This window comes from Morone saxatilis, unplaced genomic scaffold (genome assembly GCF_004916995.1).
Source record: "Morone saxatilis isolate NCDOM2014 unplaced genomic scaffold, NCSU_SB_2.0 Contig17, whole genome shotgun sequence".
NCBI classification, from domain to species: domain Eukaryota; kingdom Metazoa; phylum Chordata; class Actinopteri; family Moronidae; genus Morone; species Morone saxatilis.
In genome coordinates, this window is record NW_023339729.1 from 22,564,399 (window position 1) to 22,573,262 (window position 8,864).

The window sequence follows — 8,864 nt, forward strand, 5'->3', positions numbered from 1 at the left end:
ACACACACACATACACAGATACACGCACCCACACACACGTTGTGATCCCATATGCTTGGTGCTGTAAGTGTTGATTGGAGGGTAAGTTCATTGACTCCACCACACACAGTGATTAGCACATCCATTTTCAATCAAACGGTAGTCTCATACAATCTGCAAGAGGCACGCACTTAGCTATGCACGTGCACACACAAACATGCCGCCTCCTACACGAATACACACACAAACATACCTGTTCATGGTACTCTATGCCCATCGACAGTGTGTTAATAAGGATGGCAATCATGATTCCTCTGTTGAAGTATCTGCTGCCAACAATGAGATCCAGTTTAGTTCGGAGTCCCGCCCAGCAATGCTCCCACAGCCTTTTCCTTGGCTCAGACACCTGTGCATCACCGCCGCATGGGCTGCTACAATGGCATGGGCTGTTACTGTGACACGGGCTGTTGCCATGGCATGAGTTGTACCCATGATGCTGGTCTTCAGTCTGCTCATTAAGATTTTCGTTGTCACTAAGTTGGTTGTAGTAGATGCAGTACGGGCATACTGAGGACTCTCCTGGGACTTCACCTGGCAACGGTAACGCAGGATGCCCAGCGCATCCACCTGCACAGACAGAGGGAGGAGGTGATATAGACACGGGCCACAAAAATCATACATGGGCAGAGCAAACAGATTCTGTGTGTTCCACATTCTGTCATTCAATATATTCTCTGCCTGGTAAAGGAGAGCACCTTCATTTCATTTCTGGGAGACAAAAAATTCAATAATATGGAAGCTACTGTGCAGTTGGGATGCTTTTGTGCAGAGGGGGAGTTCTTTTATTAGAACAGAGATGTATGTGTCTGTGTGTATGTGTGTGTGAGTGTGTGTGCGTGTGTGTGCTTGTGTGTGTTGGGGGGAAGGGGCGTGGAGTGAAGCGGGAGTAAGATTTCAGTGGAATTCATTAGCTAGCAGCTCGGGAGGAATGCTCCAATGACATAACAACAAACACTAATCTAGCATGAGCAGTTCACTTGTCATCACAATTACAACAAATTTGTGTTTCACTGGAGACTGATATAGTAAATCCAATCTAGTCGTTCTGTGGTGTGTGTCTATAGATAATGTGGGCTGCAAGGAAACTTTGCTGAAAATGGCTCTGCACTAAACACGCAAAGAAATACACTTATCTAGAGCTGTGATTTTCAGAGTTTTGGCCCAGGATCCCTCGTGCATGTAACAGCATACTGAATGATTTCTACTCAGTTTGTCCCAGCTACAATTAGAATTCATAACTAAATTGTATTAAAATGTCAGTTTACTTATCATCGGGAATCTGTGAAAACAGTTGTACATCCTCTGAGACTGGAGGATCTGAAACAGCCCCCGATGATGTCATCAGGGTTATTTTGGCTTCGGGTAGGAGAATTTTTAACTGAGGGTGTGGAATTTGATGGTGTTGTTTTTTGGAGCATTACTCAGACAAGAGATTAAAAGTCAAGATGTCTTTGCATCTGCTGCTTTGATTTTTACCATCTATTTTTAAATCAATTTTATGTAAGTCCAATTTTATGGAGTACCCCTTGAAACCCTTCACATCTGGGAAATCAACACCTTAAAATCCTTAAGGACTCAGTGGGAGCCATTTTTGACAGTTTTCAGTATTTTCTGTGGTTTATCCAGACTAACTGACATCGTCTTTGACAGGACACGCTGCTGTTCAGGTTTTTTGAAAATGTATTGTATGATTCTTTGAGGAACTGCCCATGTAGCAACTGTGAACAGTGTTGTAAATGTGTGTATTATTCTCAATCGTTTTGGTCTACAGATGCCATGGGACTACAATACCCCAAGTATAAGCTTATGTAAGGCATACCCAGATGTGTTGCCTTGGGGCTAATTGCCTGGTGTAAATACACCACAGTGTTCTTGCATTCATTTTTATATGTAGGCCTGTTTAAGGTCTATGACCAAAAGTTTGTCAATATTCTGCAGACTCTTGACTCTTCTTGCTTTGAGCACCAAAAAAAAAAAAAGTGTGTGTGATGTGCAGGTCTAAATGTATGGAATCAGGTGAGTCTCAAGACAGAGAGATTTACAAATTATATCATTATATATAAATGACTCTCTCCATAAAAATATTTTTCATAGCACAATTAGTTATTTAGTCCTGACCCTGAACGATTATTTCTTAAAATAAAAAATTAAAAGAAATATAGAAAAGTTACCTAAATCTCTCTGACAAACTCAACCTGCTAATGTTGCTCGAATACAGGGGACCCAATGCTAGTTTCTGCCAAGGCCCTCCAGATCTGTGCCTCCACAACTGTAATGCCCAGGTAGACAAGCTTTGACCTTGGGAGCACTCAGATTCACACACACCCCTTTGTTCTCACCATGATCCACCACTAGCTGCGGTAGTCTGTTGACCGTCTCCGCGGCAACCAGCCTCTTTTGGTCCTGGCCCTTTGCATCCAAGTGACTGAAGAGGGGCGATATGAAGGGGTAATTAAAGCCATTTCCTCCATTACTGACAGTAGGCTCAGACTGAGGGTGATGATGCTGGTGATGATGCTGGTGATGATGCTGGTGATGGTGATGATAAAGCTGATGAAGGTGTGACAGGTCGTTGGGCGCGTGGCCTGAGTGCCGGTGAGCAAGTCCATTCATTTCCCCAGCTCCGCCCCCTCTGGCAGCTCTACCGCATCTGTCTTTCTGGCACACGCACACGCAGTGAAAGTATGTGTGTGTCTGAGTGAAGAAGCGAGACAGTCGTCGCCACGCCTTGCGACCCAGGTGCGCCACGTAGCGGATGATCTCCTCGTAGCAGCTTCCCGGTTGGCTGTCGCTGGCCAGTGTGGAAGCTGATTGGTGGAGCTGCCGGGCGCGCTGCTCCGATTTCATTAAGGCGTGTTCTCTCTGCTTTGTTTCAGAAAACTGGGTTGCTATGACAACCAGGCACAGGTTGATCATGAAGAAGGAGCCCACCTGATTACGACAACACAAACATTAGACACTGTTGTAACACACTGTACAGTACATGTCATCTAACTGTATGTGTGTGTGTGTACTTACTATAATGAGGAAGATGAAGTAGATGAAGTTGTAGAAAGAATGTGCATCCATAACGTAGTACATGATGTCTACCCAACCTTCTAGGGTAATTACCTGTATGAAAGCACACACGCAGACCCAGAGTATTCACAGTAAAGTGTGCTGTGTAGTGTGCATAGTGTGCGTCAGTAGTGTGTGTATCATTCATTCATCAAGGTGTTTCCCTGTCTACAAACCCATCAAACATTTACCTGAAAAATGGCGATCCATGCATATCCAATGTTATCAAAGTTAATAGCTCCTTTGTGTGGGTTTATTTCCCCGGCTCGACACTCATTGTAAAACTGGTACCAGTTTACACATGACACTGGTTCATCTATACTAGGTCCCATCTCTGGACGGGCCTCCTCAGCACCAAGGAAGCAGGAAGTCCCGGCCACACGGCGGCGAGGCACATCAGAGCAACGAAGCATCCCGTTATCTCTTTCCGTTGAGCAGATGAAAGGGTGGTCATCAGTCCCATCTGGCCGATAGTAGCCACTCAGGAAGGAAATGTTATATTTCCTGGAGAAGAAGGTTATAAGGTGAATGAAAAAAAAAAATATTTTATTTATTACACATGTAAAAAAATTATTACCTAAAATGCATTAACTGAATCGAACTGAGGAGCCAAACACAACTTGTTTCCTTATCGTCAACAAATCCCCTGAAAAGACAGAAAGCAACGATGCTTGAATCTGTTTCTCAGTACTTTCCTACTTCTTTTTCCTGTCTGTGGCACTCGGACAGGAGTAAATATTGCATTTGTTGGGGACTATTTCAGCCAAGGATTAATAGACATTTGGTGTGCTGGTGAACAACATGGCCGTGTATGTGAGACTGACTCAAAATAAACTGCAGTGCCCATGTTCATTTAATTGGAGGAACATTTCAACCGGTGATGGTGTGGCTTTTTTTTAATAGTCTGGAGCTCTATGGCACACAGGAATAAGCTGTATCCGGCTTTGGCTACACAAACAATTTGTTATATGAATCAATTCGTTTGATTCTGGTCCTTTAATGGAATTTATTGACAATTATAAAAATATAGAATATTGCCAGCCTTACACTATAAACTACAAAAGGGCCTATAACACCAACAGCACAATTTCAAGTAAAGTTTGGACAATTCTTGGGAAGATAAATCGTTTTGTCAACCTTTTGTTTGTGCAAAAGGTCTATTTTCTGAGAAAGTAAACCCAGAAAGGAACGCAGTATGAAACACACAAGGGTACTGGGAAATGAAGAAACAGACAGAGAAACACAGATGAAGGGAAAAAAAGAAAAGAGAGAGGGAGGGTGCAGAGGCGAGATAAGCAATCAATCATCTGTGCTGTAAAGAGGGGTCACAGAGGAGCACTGCTTCCTCACTTCTTATTAGAAAAGGTCATTTTGTTTGTGAAGCAGAAAAAAATCCAAATTGCCATCTGAAAATAAAATCTAGTCTAAAGGATTAGGTAGGTAACATGACCATGAATGATTAAGGCAAGAGCCAATATGACATTGCCTTTCCTGATACAGCTGTAGTATGATAGAAATCACTCCTGGTTCAGTGATAAAATTAAATAATAAAACGTTAAAAAATAAAAGAATTTTGCTTTTCAAGTCCGTTCATCACCTTTTGTCAGCGCTGATGGGTTCTGTTTTGTCTGTTTTTGACATAATGATTTCTTGCAGTCCATACAAACTGTTCTTAGTTCTCCAATATGACAACAGAGGCTGGCTAGTAACCACAATACCACTGTCAGGGATTATTATCTAAGCGGGACGGTTGAGCAGATGTGAGGCCATGAGGTGAACATGATGTTATCTGATGTTATGTGATATCATATGATCGTGTTTGTGAACATGTGAGTGAGAGTGGGAGTGAGAGTGATGGTGTGACGATGTCAGTTAGACAGTGATTGAACATGGCAGGAAGGATCATGTAGGAGGGAACAGGAGTGACAGTGAAACACTGAGGGTTTGTGCTGAGAAAGCCACTGAGGGTCCTTGAATAATGACAAACACAATTCACTTAGCCTTCTTAAACCCTTGATTTGTGATCTCTAATGATGGAGGTTCCAGCAGGAGACACATTTACACATTTACTTTCTCCCAGATGGGAGCTGATTAGAGGAGAAACCAGATCAGACTATCTGTGATATTGATCCACTCTTAGAAATAATAGCTGGGTGACAGAAGCTAATCAGTGGTGAGCAAACTTTTGAGAGTAATGAGGTCAGTGCATCCCACTGTTGTGACAACTGCCGGTTATTATACTAACTTACATCTTGACATCCTCTCCCATGAAACAACGATTCCTCAGTAGCCCTGCCCACAGCTGCACACCAACGATACCGAAGATGAAGAAGACAAAGAAGCACAGTGCCAGCACGTTGCCCAGCATGGGAAGCGTATCTAGGAGGAGGGTCACCAGGATACGCATACCTACCAACACACACAAGCACAAACACTATAGGCAATTGCACACTTGACACTACAGACTAGCAAAGATATGCAGCCTAAACTTTAGCAAAATATCAGTCACAGGAAGCGCTGAAGGAGACATCTCTTAATGTATTCTGCACAAAACTGGAGCAGTGCAATTAATTGAATGGCAAATAATTAGAGTTCAAACACTGATAATTGGCCACCACTCCACTATGTTGAAGAAGAAAACCGTCCTCCTTACTGTTTCTACACTTGGCTACTTCAAACATGCTCTCCAATTTTATGAGAACTCAGTCTGAGCTGTGCCAAGGTCACAGAGTGTAGTAAAAAAATGTTAGGTTGGCTGGCCGGTTTGTGTGCCAAGCTGTTAAGAACAACACAAGCATCACAATGATTTCCATGACTTTGTTCACGGTCCATGTTTACACATGCGTATATCACAAGGAAAGCTGCTGTTGTTAATAGCTGGAGAGTTGAAGTGAATTTACAGTGCAGTCAGAGAGTACAAGGACTGTGACACATTTTTCATTGTCTTGGCTGTGACTAATGAGGTTGCTGACTTTCAGCTCAGGGTGTGGTGAACAGTGCAGGAATTGCATTCAATTTTATACACGGTCCACCAATTATAGGGAACAGAAAGTTGATTGGACAAGTTAACATAACCTGAAAGAAGTCTTGCACACTGCACAGTCATCATGTTTAATATTTAGTTCATTCAGTGGCTTTCTGAAGTCTTCAACCCACAGAACTCATCTTATTACACTTATTGTCTTTCCTGCTGATGCTCTGCCACTCTGGTACTACAGTCATCTTCACATCTAGCTTGTTTTGGGGGCTTTTTGCCTTCAGTCTTGTCTTCAGCAAGTCAAACACACAATGAGTTGAGTTGCATGTCAGCAACTTGTCCAGTCAAAAACGTTACACGATTTGACCGTAAAAATGTCCTTAGTTGCCTTCTCTCTTCTCTCTTTACAATCTCTGACCTGCTGCATTGTCCTAAAGTCAGGAGAGTCGTATACCGTTCACCCAAATTGGATGTGAACACACTAAACAATTTCTAAAGTCAGCACTTTAACCTCACAGTCAATTTTAATTTAAAATCTAATGTGTTTGAGCACAGTGCCAAAACACTAAAAGACAACAAAAAACTAAAACTTTCTGAGTGCAGTGTTTATGGAAGAAAAAGGAGAAAAACTTACTGGGAACTCTGTTGATGGCTCGCAGTGGGCGGAGAACCCGGACGGTCCTGATAGCTGATAGGCTGACGTTGTGTCCATCAAGTGAGTACTCCAGCATTCTGTGGAGAGGGAAAGCCACCGCTGTGTCACTGGCATCCTGATCAGCCTGACCTTGGCAAACCCTGAACATCTACAGGGAATCCAGCAGAACGTAGTGCACTGTCTCTGGGATACATAGCCTTTTAACTACCAATCACCGAGGTCCCTGTCTCTCAGGACTGAATGATGCCATTGTCATTCTACGGAGCTGTCACACACACACACACACACTTACGTTGAGGCACGCGCACTCACACGCTTGACATTTCACTGGCATTAAACAAGTGTCTAAGCTTTACACAAAACTCACACATACACACACACTTTTGGCTCATATTTAATGTCAGATGCGCGTGTGTGCGTGTGCATGTGGGTGTGTGCGTCTGTCAAACACTCACCCCACTATAACAATGAAGAAGTCCAATCGGTTCCATGTGTCTCCTAGGTAACCGCTCTGACCTATGACCCCGAGAGCCACCATCTTCACCACCATTTCCCCGGCAAAAAACACAAAGATCCCATCATCCAGAGCCTGCACACAGACACACACACAAACACACACACACACACACCCCAAGGATTAGTGTAAACTGATTAAGTGGGGGAAAAATTAAAGCAAAAACTTTTCAAACCCTTGATAATAAAGTCTCACAGCTGAACATAATTAGTTTGTAATTTCAGATTGTGAGTGTGTGAATGTGTGTGTTACCTGCAGCAGGAAGGAGGTGTGGTCACAGGGCTGGAACATCCCTAGAGTCACACAGTTCAGCAGGATGGCCAAAATGCTCACACGCTCAAACCATGTGACACAAGGTTAAGGGTCGAAACCACAGCAGAGTTTGAACATTGATTACAATAATGATATTCAACATTGGTACATTTCATGACAGAGTCTCAGCCAATTAGAACAAGCCCAGTAGATGGCTGGTTGCATAGCACGTCGCATTCAAGCAGCTAAGAGCCAAAAACTGCAGTTTCTTGAACCGCCACTTGAGGTTGGCTGCAAAATTGAGTCATAAACACCCATGTCCAACTTTATAACACAAGTAAACATGTTTACAGCTCTTTCTCTTTCTTTGAGATACCTTCTGCTATGATTTGGCACTATTCAAATGAAACAGAATAGAATTTTTTTTTAAAGGTTTTGGTCTCTATAGCTAATTTTCCAGTTCACGACAACTGTACTGTTTTAATTATATCGAAGATAAAGATATGTATAATTAGGATGCGCCCACGTTGAGTGACAAGTGGGAGCCATCACCACTGGCTTCATTCAGGCTGCCTCAGCTCCACCCACGCTCCATGTCTTTCTCCATTTTTGAATTTTAGCTGGGAGCCAGCAGAGTCAGGAACTCCCAAGATGACCATATTTTATACAGTCTATGGTCCCACTTCACCTCCACCTATCTGTCCTCTCCTTTGCCCAAATGAAAGAATTATCTGGCTCTAGTACCTGTCAAGATGTTGGTACTTAGTAAACGAGTTTAGGCTGTAAATGTACCATCAGAAATCAGTGGATGATATATGCTGCGTCCATGTTTTTCTAGATTTTATGGAGTTGACTGAGTGTTAAGATTCGACTAATAGAATTACAAATTGGTGATATCTTAACATAGTGATATCCAACATAAACTGTCTCAGTAAGGTGTTAAGGCACCAGAAAAATCCCATTGAGATCTGGTGACTGTAAAGAACAGAGGAAATGATTCATAGTTTTCATTCTCATCAAACCATTCAGTGACCCCTAGTGCCCCATGTTGAGTCATCTGCATTCATTATTTCTCCGTTCATTTATTCAGGATTTTCCTTTCATTTGTCACCATCTGTATCCACCCAATGGTAATGTTGTTAGCAACCCAGAGGAAACCCTGAGGAAACTGACTGGTAGACAATAAAGGTCCAGCCATGTCTATCTTGCAGTGTACAAAACATTACCAAAGTGAAGTTACAAAATATCTATTTAAGCACACACACACACACACACAGTCCATGTGTGAATTTTGTGCCTCGCAGCTTGTAAAATTGAATTCGCAAGCACAGAACTGAATGTACTAACCTAAAAAAAATGTTTATAAGGGC

At 42.6% G+C, this 8,864-nt stretch overlaps 1 protein-coding gene across 1 annotated transcript in view; it reads right to left on the reverse strand.

The window, feature by feature from the left end:
* LOC118326929 (voltage-dependent T-type calcium channel subunit alpha-1H-like) overlaps positions 1–7,533 on the reverse strand; it is a 28,366-nt gene extending 20,833 nt beyond the window's left edge. Inside the window, exons 1-8 of the mRNA XM_035660095.1 lie at positions 7,495–7,533; positions 7,184–7,317; positions 6,708–6,805; positions 5,346–5,505; positions 3,288–3,600; positions 3,058–3,150; positions 2,379–2,970; positions 233–606 (exon numbers count right to left, since the gene is read on the reverse strand). Coding sequence (XP_035515988.1) covers positions 233–606; positions 2,379–2,970; positions 3,058–3,150; positions 3,288–3,600; positions 5,346–5,505; positions 6,708–6,805; positions 7,184–7,317; positions 7,495–7,533 — 1,803 coding nt within the window. The remainder of the gene's footprint in view (positions 1–232; positions 607–2,378; positions 2,971–3,057; positions 3,151–3,287; positions 3,601–5,345; positions 5,506–6,707; positions 6,806–7,183; positions 7,318–7,494) is intronic.
* Between the last annotated feature and the right edge of the window lie 1,331 nt (positions 7,534–8,864).